General features: G+C 44.1%; 1 protein-coding gene across 24 annotated transcripts in view; it reads left to right on the forward strand.

The window, feature by feature from the left end:
* Positions 1–21,151, forward strand: part of depdc5 (DEP domain containing 5, GATOR1 subcomplex subunit) — a 236,158-nt gene that overhangs the window by 58,574 nt on the left and 156,433 nt on the right. For 23 of the 24 annotated variants that reach the window (XR_011356326.1, XM_069933595.1, XM_069933598.1 and 20 more), the window contains 4 exons: positions 10,029–10,114; positions 13,638–13,721; positions 18,242–18,291; positions 21,005–21,074. Coding sequence is in view for 23 of the 24 variants with exons in the window: in XM_069933595.1 (XP_069789696.1) it covers positions 10,029–10,114; positions 13,638–13,721; positions 18,242–18,291; positions 21,005–21,074 (290 nt within the window). In the remaining variant the exon portion in view is untranslated. The remainder of the gene's footprint in view (positions 1–10,028; positions 10,115–13,637; positions 13,722–18,241; positions 18,292–21,004; positions 21,075–21,151) is intronic. The other variant, XM_069933607.1, reaches the window with a different exon arrangement.

Genomic DNA, 21,151 nt, shown 5'->3' on the forward strand with positions numbered 1-21,151 from the left:
TCACACCCCATTGCCTCCTTCACCATCGGTCCCAACTGTCGGGCGTGGTGATCTTTGACAATTCCCAAGGTTACATGCGGTACACTTTCTACTCCTAAGTGGAACCACTCCATTTGTTCTTCCGACAAGATAACCATAGCAGCTATTCCCTCCTTTCTCACAAAGATAAATGGACAATGTATCATTTCTGTCTTCCCTTCTTTTAGAGAGTCCCACCTCTCCTCATACTCCAGGTCCGGGTGGATGGTATAGTTTAATGTTACATGCATGGGATCTAGTATTCCCCATACTGGGGAATACTAGCCCTCCATTCAAAAAAACTGTTTAATCAGACCTGGGCCTGGTTCGTCATACAGTAGTCGACTCCAGAAAATAATAACCTCCACAGAGTCTTCTGAAGCATTGGTTGGGGTCATTAGTACAAACTGTCCTTTGTCGTCCAAATGTCATGTCGATGTTATCGGTATAGGGCTGTGTTTCCCTTATCCCGCAGAATCCTATTGTAGATAATGTTTTGCCTGAATATGTGCTCCCTGGGGGTTGTTTAATTACGGTCGTTACTGCTGCCCCTGTGTCAATCATAAATTCAATTTTTTCTCCATTCACCATCCCCCAAATTTTCGGTGGCTCCCAGGGAGGCGTGATTTTTGATTTTCCAGGGCCCCGTCAATAATCTAATTCAGCACCTTCCCAAATATCGTCGTCATACTGGGGTGCCTGTACTTTTTGATCACTCTGCCATCCCCCAATTTTCTGGGGCCGATCGATGTGTCCACCCCTACCCCTTGCTTGTCCTCTTAAATTTCCTCCTCTTCCTCTATTACCTCTAATAGAGGGTAATCCTATGCCCCTTCCTCTCCCAGCCTCTGGACAGTCACGCTGGTAGTGTCCAGGATTGTGGCAGTGCCAGCATAGGGTATGTTCTCCTCTATACATGGTACTTAGTGGTCTTTCCCAACCATTCTTTTCTTGGGGTCCCGGATTTATCACTGGCCCCATGGCCTGTGGGACTATCTGTTGGGCCGCTAGTTTTATCCCTATTTTTTCTATGACTTTCATCAATTTATCAGTTGTCTTGTCCACTCCCTTCTAGGATGCACTTTCTGACGTAGCCTGTTCTGATTGACGATGTCGTTTGAGTGCATGTGTCAGGTGTCTTTTCCACAAGTCCTCTGGCATCGTCTCTAACCCCACAATGTCCCTTAATTTTGCTTGAACTGGACCAGGTAGTCCGTTTATTGTCCCATTTCGAAAATGAGCATTTCCTAGGGGGCTATGGTCCGGTCTTTCTCCAGTCCCAGTTTCCCATAAGTCCCACGCTCGAGAGAGGTACTCATGCGCACCTTCCCCTTCTTTTAGTTGGAGGGTTACCAAGGCGTCCAGACTATAGGGTGTAGGGAATGCTTCTTCTAAGTGCTTCCCAAAATCTATTTCGAAGTTGGTCAAATTCTATTTCATCCCCCAATTTTCCACTTTTGAGTGTTCTCTCTATTTGCTTCAGGGCTCCTCTGCCTTCATTTTTATCATGATAGTTCTGACATCTGCAAGTGCTAATTGTTCCTGACAGGTTTCTCGCTCGAAACAAGAAATCCATGGACCAGCCCCATTACTTAATGGAGGAAGTCTTTTCATTGGACTCTCTAAGTCCATTCGTGACCAGGGTACATACTTTTGATTTCTCCGCCCCGTGATCAGCAATGGGCATTGATATCTCAATTTTGGGGATTTCTGTTCCATCTTTACTCTTGGAATACATCTATTTTGTCCTCCCTGTTCAGACACCTCTTCGTCACTACTGTCACTGTCCCCGTCAGGTCCTGATGTCTCAGAGTCGGAGGTATATCGTTCACGCTTGTCTCTAAGATAATTTCTTCGGTCATTGTCTAGTGGTTTCACGTCTTTCTCTTTCGTCCTAACTATGTCCAGGCGGGCATGTCTACTCTTCTCCTTCCCGAGTTCTCTTGTGCTACTTCCCTCCCATGGTGGGCCGTATCTCGTTTCCTCATCTGTACTACACTTTTCGTCCTTTATTCCTATTACTGTTCCTCCTGCTTTGAGTTCTGCTGACAGTGTTGGAGTTATCTTTTCCATTTCTCTCAATACATCTACCATTAATTCTTTTTGTTCCTTACTTATCTGCCCTAGCACAATCACATCTTTGTTTAAGTTTTCAACGTTATCCTGAACCTTTTTCATGTTCCTTTTCTGTGTCTCTAAGTCTTCTTCTATTTTCTTGGATCCTGCGGGGGTCTCGATGTCTATTAATCCCCCTTTTATTTTAAGTAAAGGGGCCTGTATCTTGACTGACGTGTCCCCATTCCCGATGTTCCCGTCATGTCCCAGTGTTTCAATATCTGGATATAAGGGACGTGACTCCTGGGTCCCATCTGGGGTGTCAGGGGTACCTTGTGACTCAATGTATGCATAGGGCGGGGGTCTACAAGCTATTTCTACAGGGGCCATAATAGGTGGGTTATCAGGGAGACTAAATTCCTCGAATAGAGCTAGGACATCGTGGTAATGCATCTCCTTGTCTCTCATCTTTTTTTTGTGCACACTCTAGATTAAAGATTTTCCTTTCTATGTCTCGTTTTGTTTCTTCCAGCTTATCTAAGACCCTACGCTTTAGAATTTTGTTTCCCTCACCTGTCAGGAACATCTCGGCGCTCCCGGGTAACCACCCCATCTTCCTCCAGCGATCTACACATTTTCAGAGAATTCTTTGTTTCTCCAATGCCTCTTTACTGATATTTCGCTTCTCTAATTCCTGATTAATTTCCCTAATAACTTGGTCAAAGGTCTTAGCAGGCAACTGTGCAGCCATTGCTGCGGGGTCACTTCCTAATGCCTCTCTTAATTTAGGTTCTTGTCCGTTTAGAGGATCTATGTTAACAAAAATCGCCTTTAAAAATGTCTCCTTGCAGGCCAGATGACAAAAGTTTTTTTAGTGAAACAGTCTCCAAGTCTGGTCCTCCAGTGGACCTCAGACTGTCCTGTATACTCTGATTGCTCGTCTTCCACTCTCTGTTTTCCCAAAAAGGTCTGAAAGTTAGGTTACAACTAGGAAACCAAGTTTTTGGGCTATATTTTTGTCCAGTTTCCCTGTACCAATCTATGAATTTACGTAACTTTATCTCCTTGGTGATGCTGGGAATACCTTCATTTAACTTGTCAAAAATATTTCGAATAAACCGTGTGTCTCTTAAGATTCTGTCAACTTTTTCATTGATATCTCCTACCTGATCCGGACACAGCTTTTGCAGTCTTTGGTCGTCGCCCTTGTTCACCAGGCAGGCATCTCTGAGTACTCTTTTTGTCGTCTCAAGGTCTCTAATGTCCGCTGTGGCATTCCACCACGGCGAATTTGGGAAATAAATTCTTAAGTTTTCAAGTGTACAGACATTATCATACTTACCAGACATTTATAAGCGAGTCTTATACAATGGAGACCAATAAGCCTGAACCTTCATTTTCTTTCAAAGCCCAACCTTCACATGGGAGATTTCTCCTCTTAATAACCGGTTTAGGGCAGAAAACTCAGGTCCCCAATTGTTCTTAGACCACCTTCTCACTCTATTGGACTTTGCAACGTCACAATAAAGACTTTTTAAACTCTAGTAGTTTGTCGGCGAAGCACTTATCAAATGTCACTAAAACACCTTAAGGACTTTTATAGTTTTGTCTGTAAACACTTACGTGTTACAATCCTGGCAGATGACGACCTTCAATTATGATCATCTAATTTGTCCGATCTCCAGTTCTTACTGACAATCATAAAGATTTTAAGAGAGAGAGAATTTTGTTAAAACAGGCTTCTCTGGACCTTTTTGTCAGCCGGCTGAGATGATTGTCAAGAAAAACAAAAACCGTCGTCTAGTGTCCACTCACCCATCACGTCGGGGTCACCAAATTGTTAGGTCTGCTTTGTTCGAGAATGAGTGAGTCAGACACCAGACTGAGTCGAAATCAAGGTTCTTTATTACCGGATTGTAACACTTGCAACTAACAGTGTTAGTTGGAGAAGGCGTATTCTCCCGATATCAGCAAGTGGTGTTTTTTTTATACCTCAGGACACGCACTTAGTAAATTATCATACCATTATATTGTCCAATGAATAAGCTGTTGCTACCCTTCTCTGTTAGTCTGCTGCACATCATCTTGTTATTGCCACACTTAGCTTGAGCGTACAAGGTCACACCTGCATCCTGTTACTCCTTAGTGCTGGGTGACTCCTTCTCCGGTCCCAACTCATGATGTTTTTACCTTACAGTATGCAAACATTGTATCGTGAGTTATATTATATTTATCCTTCATTTGTTCAAAGGATAATAATTTATTTCCCGAAAAACAATTTTCTATTCTTTTGATCCCTTTTCTCTCCCATTCTCTAAAGGAAAGGTTATCTATTGTGAAAGGGATTAACTGATTTTGCGTCAATATTAGTTTTGGTAGTTGGTAATTAGTTTTATTCCTTTCTACATGAATCTTCTTCCAAATGTTGAGCAGATGATGCAATACCGGTGAATTCCTACGTTGCACCAATTTTTCATCCCATTTATGTAGTATATGTTCAGGTATCTTCTCCCCTATTTTGTCTAGTTCTAATCTGATCCAATCTGGTTTTTCCCTTGTTTGATAAAAATCCGATAGGTATCTTAATTGTGCGGCTCTATAATAATTCTTAAAAGTTTGGTAGTTGTAAGCCTCCTTGTTTGTACCATTCTGTTAATTTATCTAGTGCTATCCTCGGTTTCCCCCCTTTCCATAAGAATTTCCTTATTATTTTCTTGAAGAATTTCTCTGTTAGGTGTATTGGTAATGACTGTCCTGGGACTGTTGTAAAGGATTTCATTCCTTCCTGTTCCAGAGTTGGTGTCATTGTTGCATGAATGACAAAGGTACGTAGTGGTCTGCGCAACACTGTTACAGCACCAGCGATCAGGACCAGGGTTTGTGTCCCGTGCTGTCTTTTTTTTTAAATTTTTTATTTTTCACACCATAAATCACAATAGCCATGATATACACTTTTTCTTTTTCACACATTTACAGTGACCTTTTCTCCTCCCCCCTCCCTCCTCCCAAGCCACCCCCCCACCCCCCCCCCTCTCATCCATTTTAGGTATACAATCTAGGTTGCATTAATTCAGTCAGACAATGTTGTCATTCAACAAAAATACACCAGAAATTCTACTGAGTCCATTCTTTTCTTTTCTTCTCCTTCCATCAACTTAGGTAATGTTTGTTCCCGGTAGGTTTTCGCTATTGTATTTAATGTAAGGCTCCCATACTTGTTCGAATATTTCAATATTATTTCTTAAACTATGTTATTTTTTCTAATGGAATACATTTATTCATTTCTATATACCATTGTTGTATTTTCAAATTATCTTCCAATTTCCAGGTTGACATAATACATTTTTTTGCTACGGCTAGGGCTATCTTGACAAATCTTTTTTGTGCATCTTCCAAGTCAATTCCAAATTCTTTATTTTTTATGTTACTTAGGAGAAAGATCTCTGGATTCTTTGGTATATTGTTTTCTGTTATTTTATTTAATATCTGATTGAGATCATCCCAAAATTTTTCTACTCTCTCACATGTCCAGATTGCATGAATTGTTGTTCCCCTTTCTTTTTTACATCGAAAACATCTATCAGATACTGTTGGGTCCCATTTATTTAACTTTTGCAGTGTAATGTATAGTCTGTGTAACCAATTATATTGTATCATACGCAGCCTCGTATTTATTGTATTTCTCATCGTTCCAGAACATAATTTCTCCCATGTTTCCTTTTTTATCTTTATATTTAAATCTTGTTCCCATTTTTGTTTAGTTTTACCATTTGTTTCCTCATTCTCCTTTTCTTGCAGTTTGATATACATATTTGTTATAAATCTTTTGATTAACATTGTATCTGTAATCACATATTCAAGGTTACTTCCCTCTGGTAAACTCAAATTGCTTCCTAATTTATCTTTCAAGTAGGATCTCAGTTGGTAATATGCCAGCGCTGTATCTCCAGTTATATTGTACTTATCTCTCATTTGTTCAAAGGATAAGAATCTACTTCCTGAAAAACAATTTTCTATTCTTTTAATCCCTTTTTTTCCCCATTTTCTAAAGGCAAGGTTGTCTATTGTAAAAGGGAGTAGCTTATTTTGCGTCAATATTAGTTTTGGTATTTGATAATTTGTTTTATTTCTTTCTACATGAATCTTCTTCCATATATTGAGGAGATGGTGTAATACTGGAGAAGTTCTATGTTGTACCAATTTTTCGTCCCATTTATATAATATGTGTTCAGGTATCTTTTCCCCTATTTTATCTAATTCTAGTCTCGTCCAGTCTGGTTTTTCCCTTGTTTGATAAAAATCTGATAGGTACCTTAATTGTGCGGCTCTATAATAATTTTTGAAGTTTGGCAATTGTAAGCCTCCTTGTTTATACCATTCTGTTAATTTATCTAGTGCTATCCTCGGTTTCCCCCCTCTCCATAAAAATCTCCTTATTATTTTCTTTAACTCTTTGAAGAATTTTTCTGTCAGTTGTATTGGCAATGCCTGAAATAAGTATAGTATCCTTGGAAAAATGTTCATTTTAATACAGTTTATCCTTCCTATCAGTGTTAGTGGTAGCTCTTTCCAATGCTCTAAATCGTCCTGTAATTTTTTCATTAGTGGATTGTAATTGAGTTTATATAATTGGCCTAGATTTTTGTTTATTTGCACACCTAGGTATCTTATTGCCTGCATTTGCCATCTGAATGGGGATTCCTCCTTAAATTTTGAGAAATCCGCGTTATTCATAGGCATTGCTTCACTTTTGTTTACGTTTATCTTGTATCCCGACACTTCTCCATATTCCTTCAATTTCTTATATAGTTCTTTTATTGATAGTTCTTGTCCCGTGCTGTCTTAAGGCATTTGTACGTTCTCCCTGTATCTGTGTGGGTTTTCCCCAGGGGTTCTGGTTTCCTGCCACCGTTCAAAAATAATATAGTGGGGGTTGTAGGTGAATTGGATGTAATTGGACACCACGAGCTCAAGAGCTGTTACCATGCTGTAAACTAAAAAAAAATTTAAATTTAAATAGTTAAATGTTACTTCATTTTCATGATTGTGCTCTGGATTTCCTTATTATGAGAGTATTTGTAATTTTTTTCCAATCTTGTAATACATTGTATAATTGTACTAATTGTTTATACTGTAAAATATTAATAAAAATATTTTAAAAAGAAGATTTAAGTAGGCTCTTCCCTATCACCTTAAACAACATCCTGATCTGTTTTTTCCCTATGCCGTCTTAAGGATTTGTCAACCATTTATATTGAAAACAAATGTTCTGTTTTTTTCCCTGTACAGGTACACAATCCTTTATCCAGAACCCTTGGGGGACAGTGTGCTCCGAATTTCGGATTTTTCCGGATTTCAGAAAGCCAGATTTAAGTTCACCTGAATTGTTCTGCCATATCCACCCCCACACCCTTCCAGTCGTGGTGCCTTCTTCCCCCCCTCACCCTGACTCACGCTGCCGGTCTCCTCCTCCCACCCCTCGCCCGCCCGACTCGTGCTGCCGTTCTCTCCCCATCACCTGCTCGACTCGCGCTGCCGTTCTCCTCCCCCACCTCGCCGCCTGAATCGTGCCGCTGGTCTCCCCCCTCATCCGTCGGACATACTGCCAGTCTCTTGCCCACCCGACTTTTGCTCTTGCTCTCCATCCCCCCCTCCTGGCCAACTCGAGTTGCTGTCTCTCTCCCCACTTGCCGGATTTTGGAGCTTTCCAGATTTTAGGGCAATCTAAGTGCACAGCTGATGTTTTGGATTCTTCGTTGTTGCACAGTTTTGTCTGGACTGATTTCATTGCTGGATCCACTCGCTAACACCTTCCTGTTTCATCACACCACTTTATAAATGTTGCACTCATTCTAACTTTGCTGATCCTTTTGAAATAAAGCCCTTCTGTCCCAATTCACGTGGCATGTGATGTTGCTATCTCTTAAATTATTTTAAATGAAATACTTTTGTCCTCCTGCCCCAAAGCATTTAAAATATTTCTCCCAATCTTGCTTTCCTTGAAAAAGGTTCTTTGCTGCTCTCCCTCACCTTTATTTGGATGAGGGTTGGGATTTAGTTAGCTCTCCTACTTCTGATCTTATTTCAGTGCCTAAAATTAGCAATGGATGGCACCTTCGAATGTCAAGTTTATTGTCATCTGATTGTATAAGTACAACCTGATGAAACAGTGTTCTCCGGTCCTCGGTGCAAAACATGCAGACACACAACCAGACAAATAATACACATGCAGGGCAAGTATTTTATCTTTAAAAAAAATTGTTTTGTACATATGAGAGTCTCACATGGTTGGCGTGAGCAGTTCCTTTGGTTGTTCAGCATTCTCATTCCCTTTGATAGTGCTGGATCTGATCCTCCTGTATCTCTTTCCCAACAGGAGCAGCTGAAAGATACTGTGTGCAGGGTGGAAGGGGCCCTCTATGATTTTGCGCGCCCTCTTCAGACTATGATCTCAGTAGATCATGTCAATGGGGTGTGGGGGAGGGTGACTCCAGGGATCCTCTCTGCCACTCTTATGATCCTGTGGATTGACCTCCGATCCATTTTTCTGCAGCAACTGTACCACACTGTGATACAGCCGGCCAGGACACTCTTGAGAGAAGGTTAACATGATGGTGGCCGGTAGCCTTGCCTGCTTCAGTCTTCTCAGGAAGTGCAGTTCCTGTGGCACCTTCTTGACAAGTGAGGAGATGTTGAGTGTCCATGAAAGGTTACTAGTTAAGTAAAGTCCAAGGAAATAGATGTTCTCCACACTCTACTATAGAATTATTGATGTGTTGTGGAGGGAGGGCATTCTTGGTCCTCCTGAAGTCCACAATCATCTCCTTCGTCTTGTCTATGTTGAGACTCAGGTCATTTCCTGCACCATTTCATGATATTTTCCACCTCTTCCCTGTAGTACGACTCATCATTGTTGCTGATAAGGCCGACTACTGTTGCGTCATCTGCAAACTTGATGAGACTGTTGGTGCTGGATCTGGAGATGCAGCCGTGGATCAGTCGCATGAATAGGTGGGGTGAGCATAGAGCCCTGAGATGCGCCAGTGCTCAGCGTGACGGTGCTCGATATTCTGCTACCAACCCAGACAGACTGTGGTCTTTCTGTTAGGAAGCCCAGGATCCAATACAGAGAAGGGTGATGAGTCCCAGCAAGGACAGCATTCCACCAGCCGCTGGGGTATGATCACGATAAATGCCAATGAACAGCAGTCTGGCATTCGAGATATCGTTCTCCAGGTGGGCCAGGACAGGGTGAAGCGACGAGGCAATAGCATCATCTGTGTGAACGGTTTCTTCTATCGGCAAATTGAAAGGGATCCAGCATCTCTGAGAGGCATGTTTTGATGCGTTCCATCACCAGACACTCGATTTCATAATAGTGGAGCTCAGTGTCATCGAGGTCTGTTATTGTCATCTCTTGGCTACTGGGTTGATAGTGGCTGTCTTGAACCCTGCAGGAATGTGAGGTGTTGAAGATGACTGTGAAGACCTCCATCAATTGGTCTGTACAGTCTTCCAGTTCCTGACCAAGTATGTTGTCTGATCCAGCTGCCTTGTGTGGGTTCACCTTGGATAGGGTATTGACAGAATTATTTAATTTAGAGATATAGCACAAGCCCTTCTGGCTCACCAACCCATGTGACCAATTAACCTACTAACCCTGTACGTCTTTGTGAGGAAACCATAGCACCCAGTGGAAACCTACATGGATATGGGGAGAACGTGCAAACACCTCAGAAACAGTGTCAGATTTGAACCCAGCTCGCTGTAATAGTGTTGCGCTAACCACCATGCTAAATTAAAGGTTATATTCAAAATATCTCCTCACTTTGGATCTTATTTGTTTAGTCATTTCTGATCAAATGTTTATGAAAGGAAAGTAAATAGTTTTTTGTGCAGATTAAATTTAATTCGCCTTAATTGCTGTTAAATGTATATTTCGTCCTTTCCCTCAGAAACCATCAGTGTAGATCAGACTGTGGCCCAGGTTTTTAAACTCCGAGCTTACCAGGACGTCTATGTGAACATTGTGGACCCTAAGGTAAGGGTCATGTTTGATATTACATATTTTGTTACAACATATAGGAAAGACATTATCAAACCAGAGAGGGTGCAGAGAAGTTTGATGAGAATGTTTCTCGGGGCCTGACCTCTCATGAGATTGATCAGACTGGGGCTTTATTCCTTGGAGTGCAGGAGGGAGAGTGGTGATCTCACAGAGATGTACAAAATCATGAGAGAAATAGGTCTGGTGAATGCAGAATATTTTGCCTAGAGCAGGGGAATCAAGAACCAGAAGATTTTTTTATTTAGATATGCAGCACGGCAATAGGCCATTTCGGCTCACAAGCAAATGCCACCCAATTAACCTACAAGCCCTGGTATATTTTGAAGGGTGGGAGGAAACTAGAGTCCCCAGGAGAAACCCATGCAAACTTGGTGAGAATGTACTAACTCCTTACAGAGAGCGAAGGACTTGAACCCCATTCCCAATCGCTGCACTGTAACATTGTTGCACTAACTGTGCAGCCCATGGGTTTAATGTGGGGGAGGAGAGATAGGAACCTGAGGGGTAATGCATTGCGGTTAGCGCAACGCCTTGACAGCGGCAGCGATCGGGACTGAGGTTTGAATCCTGGGCTGTCTGTAAGGAGTTTGTATGTTCTCCCCATGTCTGTGTGGGTTTTCCCTGGGGGCTCGTGTCCTCCCACCATTCCAAAATCTACAACCAGGGGTTGTAGATCAATTGGGTGTGATTGGGCATCACGGACTCGTGGGCCAAAAGGACCTGTTACTGTGCCGTATGTCTAAATTTAATAATGCTGGATGAGATCAGGATTGAAGTGATTCTGGAAACACCCAAACTAGATTCAGGTTGTTGGTGAGTAGTGCCACTAACTGGCATAGTTGATGACAGCTTCTATAGTTTTCCTGATCATAGACTATAGACAGATTGGTTGGGTATTAGCCAGATTAGGTTTGTCCTTGTTTTTGTGAAGAGTCAAAACCTGGACAATTTTCCTCATTTATGCATAGATGTCCATGTTATAACTGTTCTGGAACAACTTGGTCAGAGGTTCAGCTCATTCTTCGCTACTGCTGCTGAGGTGTGATCTGGTTCCATAGTAGTGGCGTATACTGTGGTGTCAGCCAATCCTTAACATCGTATGGAATGAATTGAATGAAGACTGGCTTCTGTGTTAGGTGTGATCTTAGACAAAAGCTGAGATGGTTATCCACTCAATGTTTGGGCTGGAGGTGGTAAATGTTTCAGTCTTTGGCACCCAGATGTTGTGCCCTCTCATTGTTGAGAAGACTGATGTCAGTGCAATCATTCCCACCTTCCATCAGATTTATCCAAACCAGGCAAGGCAGGACTGCAGAGCTTTCATCTCATTTGTAGATTGTGGGATTGATTAAGTCTGTTGATTGCACATTGTTCCCACACTGATGTAATTAACTCTACCTTTAGAATGGTATGTGGCGAACCGGCCCCACTTGTACTGCTGCACCGACGGGGCAGCCGCAAGAAAGTGGCACTGTCGGGGGACCTCCGTGCCTCATGGCTTAGGCCAGGGTGCGCACCTCGGGAGAGGTGGTGATGTCACCGTCGACACGGGCAGAGCTCATGCTGCCCTTAAAGGGGCACGCGCAAAGTTTGAATAAACAGTTTGTTTGAAACCTCCAACGTGGTTGTGGTGTGTTTCATTCTGTATAGCTGTCGCTACATTGGTGACCCCAGTGAGTCCAGATGGTTTTCTGGCCTCCCGATATGGATTCTGCAGCGATCAATGCAGTTGCGGTGAAACTCACCCGCTTCTGGACGCATCACCCACGCACTTGGTTTGGGCAGGCGGAAGTGCATTTTTGCCTCCAACACATCACATCAGATGCCAAGATGTTCTACCAAGTCGTGAGTGCGCTCGACAAAGAAACCATACGCCAGTTCCCAAAGCGTGACACCCTCAAAGATCTACAGGAATTAGCTAGCATGGTCAACCTTTACCACCGTTTCATCCCGGGGGTGGCTTGCATCATTCGGCCGTTGTTTGCACTGGTCGCCGCCAAGAACAAAACCCTGGAATGGATGGAAGGAGCCGAGAACACTTTCATTGCGAGTTCCACCCTACTTCCCCACCCGCAGCCGGATGCCCACACCGAATTCTCGGTGAATGCTTCAGCTACGGCCGTTAGGGGCATCCTGGAGCAATCAGTCAACAGCTAGTGGCACCCGCTTGACTTCTTCAACAGGCACCTCTGCCCCCCCAGAACTGAAATACCGCGCCTTCGACAGGGAACTCCCGGCCCTGTACCTCACCATCAGACACTTCCAGTACTTCCTGGAAGGCAGGCCACTCACTGTTTTCACCGACCACAAACCACTCACTCAGGCCCTCGCAATGTCAAAGGATCCCTGGTCGGCGTGCCAGCTGCGGCATTTATCCTACGTATCGGAGTTCACCACCGACATCCGACACCAATCGGGTAAGGACAGTGTCGTTGCAGACGCACTCTCAAGGCCCACCATCCACAGCCTCGCTCAGCTAGCACAGGGGCAGAAGGAGGATGCAGACACACAAGCTTTCCACACCGCCATCACAGGCTCTGGCTCCAAGATCTCAAACTGCCAGACAGCCCTGACACACTGCTCTGCGACATCTCCACTGGCTCGCCACATCCGGTAGTCCCACTGCAATAGAAACCGCAGGCCTTCAGCATGGTCCACGACTTGGCTCACCCCTCGGTCAAGACCTTGGTTCGCATGGTGGCAGAAGGGTTCGTGTGGCACAGAAGGGTTCGTGTGGCACAGCCTCAAGAAACAGGTAGCCCAGATGGGGAGAAACTGCACGCAGTGTCAGACCTCCGAAGTCCAGAGCCATGTAAAGGCCCCAGTACAGCAGTTTGACTCCACGGCCAAGGTTCAAGCACTATACATCGATATCTTGGGCCTCCTGCCTGTGTCCAGGGATGCCCGCTATTTGTTGACCGTGGTCGACCGCACGATGAGATGGCCGGAAGCCATCCCGCTGAGAGACACGTCCGCCAAGTCTTAAATGTCATATTCCCCACTTCAGCTGTCAGCTCGTTCCACCTAAAATGTATGGGGTTGTAGGTCAATTTGGGTGGAATTGGGCAGCACAGGCCGGAGTCGGTGTCTACCATGGGGGGGGAGGGGGGGGGACTTATTCACGCAGACTGGTAAGAGTATGGAACGAGAGGAAACCAGAGCACCTAGGAAAATCCCATGGAGACATGGGAAGAATGTACAAACTCCTTACAGACAGCGCAGGATTTGAACCTGAGTTACTGATGCTATAATAATGTTGTGCTAACCATTCCCCTTAAACATTTCACCTTTTACCCTTAATTCATGTCCTCTAATTCTTGTCTCGCTTAGCTTCAGTGGAAAAAGCCTGCTTGCATTTACTCTTAAGTTTTTGCATAATCAAATTGCATTTATAATATATTTATATATATATATATATATATCTTTAAGATGTTTGTTTATGGACTTGCCCTTTCTGTTAATAATTTCCTGAACTTTCTGTCTGAATATTTACCAGGATGTTACACTTGACTTGGTGGAGCTGACCTTCAAGGACCAGTATATTGGGCGCAGCGACATGTGGCGGCTAAAGAAAAACTTGGTAAAGTTGTCAGAAAAGTGATCAGCAATGTGCAAGCAAAATGGGGCACTGTGATCTCCTGTTTTAGTGACACTGCCACACCTGCTGTTAAACCACTGTCATAGAACAGCACAATACAGGCTTCTCAGCCCATGACATTGTGCTGACCTACGTAAACCCACTCTAGAATAATCTAATCCTTTCCAACCTCAGAGCCAGAATCCTCTATTCTTTTTGCATCCATGTGCCTATTTAAGAGTCTTTTGAATGTCCCTATAGTATCAGCCTCAACCACCACCCCCGGCAAAGCATTCCAGACACCCATCACTCTCTGCATATACATATATATGTAAACCTTGCCTCTGACATCACCCCCTAAACTTTCCTCCAGTAACTTTAAATAGCTGTCCTTTGTTATTTGCTTTTGTTGCCCCAGGAAACAGGTGCTGGCTGCACACCCTCTCTCAGCCCTTCATAATTTTATTTGTCTCCATGAAGTCACCTCTCATCCTTTGTCGCTCCAAAGAGAAAAGCTTTGTTTCCATATATAACCATATAACAATTTACAGTACGGAAACAGGCCATATCAGCCTTTCTAGTTCACACTGATTTATGTGAAACTCCGCTAGTTCCACCTAACCCTCCAACCCCCTCACATCCCTGGTATTCATCTCTTTGGCTTGGCTTCGAGGACGAAGATTTATGGAGGGGTATGTCCATGTCTGCTGCAGGCTTGTTGGTGACTGACAAGTCCGATGCGGGACAGGCAGGCACGGTTGCAGCGGTTGCAAGGGAAAATTGGTTGGTTTGGGTTGGCTGTTGGGTTTTTCCTCCTTTGTCTTTTGTCAGTGAGGTGGGCTCTGCGGTCTTCTTCAAAGGAGGTTGCTGCCCGCCGAACTGTGAGGCGCCAAGATGCACGGTTGGAGGCAATATCAGCCCACTGGCGGTGGTCAATGTGGCAGGCACCAAGAGATTAAGCAATCCTTGTACCTCTTCTTTGGTGCACCTCTGTCTCGATGGCCAGTGGAGAGCTCGCCATAGAACACGATCTTGGGAAGGCGATGGTCCTCCATTCTGGAGACGTGACCCACCCAGCGCAGTTGGGTCTTCAGCAGCATGGATTCGATGCTTGCGGACTCTGCCAGCTCAAGTACTTCGATGTTGGTGATGAAGTCATTCCAATGAATGTTGAGGATGGAATGGAGACAGCACTGATGTAAGCGTTCTAGGAGCCGTAGGTGATGCCGGTAGAGGACCCATGATTCGGAGCCGAACAGGAGTGTGGGTATGACAACAGCTCTGTACACGCTGATCTTTGTGTGTTTCTTCAGGTGGTTGTTTTTCCAGACTCTTTTGTGTAGTCTTCCAAAGGCGCTATTTGCCTTGGCGAGTCTGTTGTCTATCTCTTTGTCGATCCTTGCATCAGATGAAATGGTGCAGCCGAGGGAGGTAAACTGGTTGACCATTTTGAGTTCAGTGTGTCCTATGGAGATGTGGGGGGGCTGGTGGTCATGATGGGGAGCTGGCTGATGGAGGACCTCAGTTTTCTACAGGCTGACTTCCAGGCCAAACATTTTGGCAGTTTCCGCAAAACAGGACGTCATGCGCTGGAGAGCTGGCTCTGAATGGGCAACTAAAGCGGCATCATCTGCAAAGAGTAGTTCACGGACAAGTTGCTCTTGTGTCTTGGTGTGAGCTTGCAGGCGCCTCAGATTGAAGAGACTGCTATCCGTGGGGTACCAGATGTGAACACCGTCTTCATTGTTGAGGTTTTTATTGGCTTGTTTCAGCATCGTGCTGAAGAAGATAGTAAAGAGGGTTGGTGCGAGGACGCAGCCTTGCTTCATGCCGTTGTCAATGGAGAAGGGTTCGGAGAGCTCATTGCTGTATCTGACCCGACCTTGTTGGTTTTCGTGCTGTTGGATAACCATGTTGAGGAACTCATCTAACCTTATCTTAAATGACAGAATTGACCCTGCCGCAACAACCTTTTCCGGTAGATCATTCATCTCACCAACCACTCTCTGAGTGAAGAAATATCCTCTTATATTACTCCTAAAGTTTTGCCCCCTGACCCTTAACTTATGGCCCCTTGTTTCAATCTCCCCTACCCTCAGGGGAAAGAGCCTATTCACATCTACTCTATCTATTCCCTTCATAATCTTAAATACCTCTATCAAATCCCCTCTCAACCTTCTATGCTCCAACGAATAAAGATACTGCAATCCAGGCAACTTTTTTGTAAACCTTCTTTGCACCCTCTCTACCTTATTTATATCCTTCCTATAGTTTGGAGACCAGAACTGAACACAATATTACAAACTTGGCCTCACGAATGCCTTAAACAGTCTCAACATCACCTCCCAGCTCCAATATTCTATGCTATGATTTATAAAGGCCAGCATACCAAAAGCCTTCTTCACCACCCTATCTATACGAGAATCCACCTTCAAGGAACACTGAACCATTATTCCAAGATCCCTCTGTTGCTCAGCATTCCTCAATGCCCTCCCCATCACTACATACATCCTATTTTGGTTATTCTTCCCAAAATGACATGTTCTCCAATCCAGGCAACAGTGTGGTAAATCTCCTCTGCACATTCTCCAAAGCATCTGCATTCTTCCTGTAATGATGCAACCAGAACTGAACCCTGTACTGTCAACCAGTACCTGAAGCTTTACAGGGACGAGGTGACTATTCAACCCCTCGGATCAGATCTGTCATTCAGTTAACACCTGGCTGATTTGTGCATTAGGTCTTCATACTGGCATTGGCCTCATAACCTTCAGCTTCCATACCTCAAGAAACAACATCTGATTCAGCTCTGAAAGCTTCAATCCATTCCCTGTTTGGGGGAGAGATTCCAGGTTTCTGGGGTGTGGCTGTGTGCAGACTCTCAGCCTGGTTCCAGGATGGTTGTCTCATTCTCTTGTTCTTTGCTTTGCTGAGCTCTGCTCTCATGTCTTCAGATGGGTTTGAGTCTGAAGTCCTCTGCAGATCTGTTGGAGCTGCATTGTGATGGAGAGGCCATGCACAAGATTCGTTGCTGGACGTCCTGTTTTGGCAAAGAGGTTGATTGAAAAGTGGAGCTCCCATGGCCACTGTTTCAAACTGTTGTCACCCAGTTTCAGCGCCTCTCGCCACCAATACCGTAGCCTGTAAGAAACCTGTGAATAGTTATTGCTCGTGCTGAACTCTGCGCTGGGGATTTTAGTTTGTTGGACAGTGCTGTTGATTTAGAACCACAGCAGTGTGAGTCTGCCAGCCATAATTATAAATTAGCTGAATAGATGTTCTTTGGGTAAATTCCTGTGAACCAATATGGCAATATCTTTGGTGTTAAGATGAATTGTTATTGCTCAGACTGAACACTCCACACAGCTCTATGTGCCTAAACTACATTGCAGCAAAGCTCTGAGCAGATCATAAGCAGGGATCCACCAGGTGACTGTGATAGAACATAGAATATAAAACATTATAGCCCAGTATATGCCCTTCATCCCACAATGTTGTGCTAGCCTATGTAAAACTACTCCACAACAACCTGACCCTTCCCGACCTCGCACCATAACCCTCTATTATTCTTGCATCCATGTGCCTATGTAAGAGTCTTTTGAATATCCTGATTGTACTATCCTCCACCACTATCCCTGGCAATGCATTCCAGGCACCCACCACTCTCTCACCTCTCCTTGAAAATTTCCTCCACTCACCTTAAATTGATGTCCTATGGCAGTGATTCTCAACCTTTTTTCTTTCCACCCACATACTACTTTAAATAATCCGTATGCCATAGGTGCTCTGTAATTAGTAAGGCATTGCTTAAGGTTGTATGTGAATGGGAAGAGAAGGTTGAGAATCACTGCTCTAGACCCAATTGTTATTGAAATATTTTGCATGAGAAAAATTGTCATTGACCCATTTCCTTTGGAGTTATGAAACCATGCACATAACAAATCAATTAGGGACGATTAAAACAGTGATTTTCAAACTTTTTCTTTCCACCCACATAGCACCTTAAGCAATCCCTTGCTAATCACAGAGCACTGACAGCAGAGGATTTACTTAAAGTGGGATGTGAGTGGAAAGAAAAAGGTTGAGAACCACTGTCCTATGGTATTTGCTATTGTCACCCCAGGAAAAGGTTGTTGGCTGTCCACCCTCTCTGTCCTTCATAATCGTGTACACCTCTATTAAGTCACTTGTCATCCTTTATTGCTCCAAAGAGAAAGGCCCTAACTCTGTCAACTATAGTTCATTAGATGGGTTCTCCAATCCAAGCAACATCCTTGTAAATCTCCTCTGCACCCTCTTGACAGCATCAACATCATCCAGTAATGAGGTGACCAGAACTGAATGCAATACTCCAAGTGTAGTCCAACCAGAATTTTATAGAGCTGCAACATTTCCTCACAGCTCTTGAACTCAATTCATGAACTAATGAAGGCCAGCACACTATATGCCTTCTTAAGATAAACTTAAGAGTTAGGTATTATAAAGTTGAAGTAATCTTTGAAAACCTTGTTCATTTCTTCTAGGTCAACACCTGTGCATACATTACACAAAAGGTGGAGTTTGCTGGAATAAGGTTAGATTTGAAGTTCAACTTTTCAGTTTCCCTCAATAATTCTTGCTTTGCTCAGAGCTCTGATGCATGATGATCAATTGTTAGAGCTGCAATTTTGCTCCATAATATCCCTCCTTTTCTGCCACATCCCACCTCCTTGCAATGAAAGACAATATGACTAATGTTCTGGTGCACCCTTGAATGATGAGGGGAGATGGTCACTGGTATCCACTTGCTACTGACCTTGTCTAATATTGTTAAAGGCTGAGGAGCAGGGGTTTAGAAAAGCCAATGGCCTACCACTGGAATATTGTGTTCTGAAGGCTTTGTGCAGGGGGCAGTTCCAATTTCTTCAGCTGACAATAGGGATGCAGGCTTTTGCTTAGGGCAGGAGCTGGGCTTTGTTTCTGGATTGGAGAGCAAGTTAAGGGCAGACTATGAAGGCTTTTGATTGCCTAAATAAAATCAAGCCATATCCCATGCCAGAATGAAGCAACCTGCAATTTGGAGGAACAACACGGCACGGTTGGCGTAGCAGTTAGCACAATGCTGTTAAAGTGCCAGTGGTTGATATTGGGGATCGAATCCTGCACTGTCTGTAAGGAGTTTGTACATTCCCCCTGTGTCTGCGTGAGTTTTCCCTAGGGACTCCGGTTTCCTCCCACCGTTTAAAACGTACCGGGAGTTGTAGATCATTTGGGTGTAATTGGGCTCGTGGGCTGAAAAGACCTGTTACCATGCTGTATGTCTAAATTTTAAAAACACAATATTCTGCCTGATCACCCTCTAGCCAGACTTCTCTAGTTTCTGTTAGTCCACTCCCCTATGACCCCTTTCCCTATCCCTCTTGGCTGTCTGCTTTCCTCCAGTTTCCCCACCACCTTCCCTCTCCATTTCAGGGATCTGTCCCCTTCCCCTATCATTTCCCATCTTTTTTTCTCTTCTGCCCTCCTACGCATTACCTCTTTCCTGTCGGCCTGTTCTCCTCTCTGCCCCTACCCCCACCATTTTATTCTGGCACCTCCCATCCTTGATGAAGGGCTCAGGCCCAAAACATTGGTGACATATCTTTGCCACAAAGAACGCTACGTGACGTGCTGAATTTCTCCAACACTTTTGTGTATGAAACTACAACCATAGCACCTACAGAGTTTCTTGTTTAACTCAGTTGTTAGGTAGCTGGGTGACCGATGCATGTAAATTTGGTTGAGAAGCTGTGGGAATTGAAAGCATTTTTTATGTACCACATGATTGGCCAAAAACTACTTCAAGCATCTGGCCATTGGTGCTTGTCTGCCCAAAGAAGTATTTCCATCTGAAGCCATTCCCAGACTTCAGCTTCCTCTGGGAAGTAAGCTCTGCCTAAAGGAGATGATGGCACTTGGGTCACATCACTCCCATCTTGGGGATCTCCCAAAACTATTAGTGGGGGAAAAATAGGTGGCTCAGTTGACAAATATTCCAAGCCTATTTTTAATAAAAACATATGATGACATCTTTTACATTTTAAATTTAGACATACAGCACCATCCACAAGCAAGTGCCACCCAAATAAACTTACATTTTTAAGGGTGGGAGGAAACCCACGCAGACACGGGGAGAAAGTGCAAACTTCTTTTAGACAGCACCGGATTCGAACCCGGGTCACTGACGCTGTGCTAACCACTACACTAACTGTGCTGCCCCTTTATTCTCAAGAATTAGCAAACAAAATTTTCAAAAAGCAAAAAAATTAAATTAAAAGTATCCGTTGCGCTATCCTTCTTCCTTAATGGCATTCCTCCCTATTCCACTGTGACCGTGTGGTCTCATTCTTCCTATTTAAATTTAGAAATACAGAATGGTAACAGGCCATTTTGGCGCACAGGTCCGTGGCACCCAATTAACACCCAATTAACTTTAAGATGTAACAGATTCAGTAATCCCTTCCAAAATAAAATTGAATAGAAACTTGGAAGTAGATCTGTGTGGAATTGGCTGTGGGAGTGAAGGGCAGAGCAGAGAAGTAGGGCCTTGGTGAATTGTCCTGCCAGAGATTTAAGGTTCATCTATTGTCACGTACTTCCTATGGATGCTGGATGGCCTGCTCAGTTTGTTCAGCACTTTTGTACAAAATGCACAAAATCTGTTGACTTTTGTTTCCTGTAAAGGGACACAAAGAGACCCACTTACCCCTACTGAGGAGAGAAGGAGAAGAGAAAAGGAGTCCCTTTGGAGACAATGAGGTCCATGGATCCCGCCACTTCCTGTAATGCTGCTGCCACTTGAGGGCCTGTGACCTGTGTAGTTCTCACCCCGCCCCCTGGCCTCTTTCCCATTCCAGCTCCAGGTATCCGAGTTGTCCTCCTTGACCCCAGCATCCAAATTGAAGCTCTCAGTGCCCAAACCCCATTGTAAAACCTGCTCTTCGTCGGCACCCTTGTAATTCCTGGTCCCAAAGTCTGGTTCCCATCTCTGCAGGCTGCCTGGTCTGAGGCCTTCAGCTGCTGAGCCCCTCTCTGGCCTGCGGCTGTGGTGTCCTATCCTGAGGCTTCTTCTGCTTGGTGTCCTGCTCTGCTGTCATGCATAAGCTGAATGGCCTACTCCACTGTATTCAATGAGGACCTTTGGAGAAGAAAAATATCAAGTGATGAATTTTCAGGATTATGTTGTGAGAAAGTTCTGCCTCTTTTGATGATGATTGTAATGCAAATATCACCAGCTAGAGCTGGAGTGATGCTTTTTTTTCATCTAGGGCACAAGCAAGTGAACTTTGGGTCAAAGGTGAAAAGGTCACCTGTGGATACATAAGTGAAGATACCAGGGTAAGACTTTATCTGCACCCATGGTGTGTTCTCTCTGCAGTGGGCTCAGGACTCAGTTGTTCAGGCTCCCACCAACT

The sequence above is a fragment of the Narcine bancroftii genome, chromosome 4 (genome assembly GCF_036971445.1).
Source record: "Narcine bancroftii isolate sNarBan1 chromosome 4, sNarBan1.hap1, whole genome shotgun sequence".
In the NCBI taxonomy this organism is placed as follows: domain Eukaryota; kingdom Metazoa; phylum Chordata; class Chondrichthyes; order Torpediniformes; family Narcinidae; genus Narcine; species Narcine bancroftii.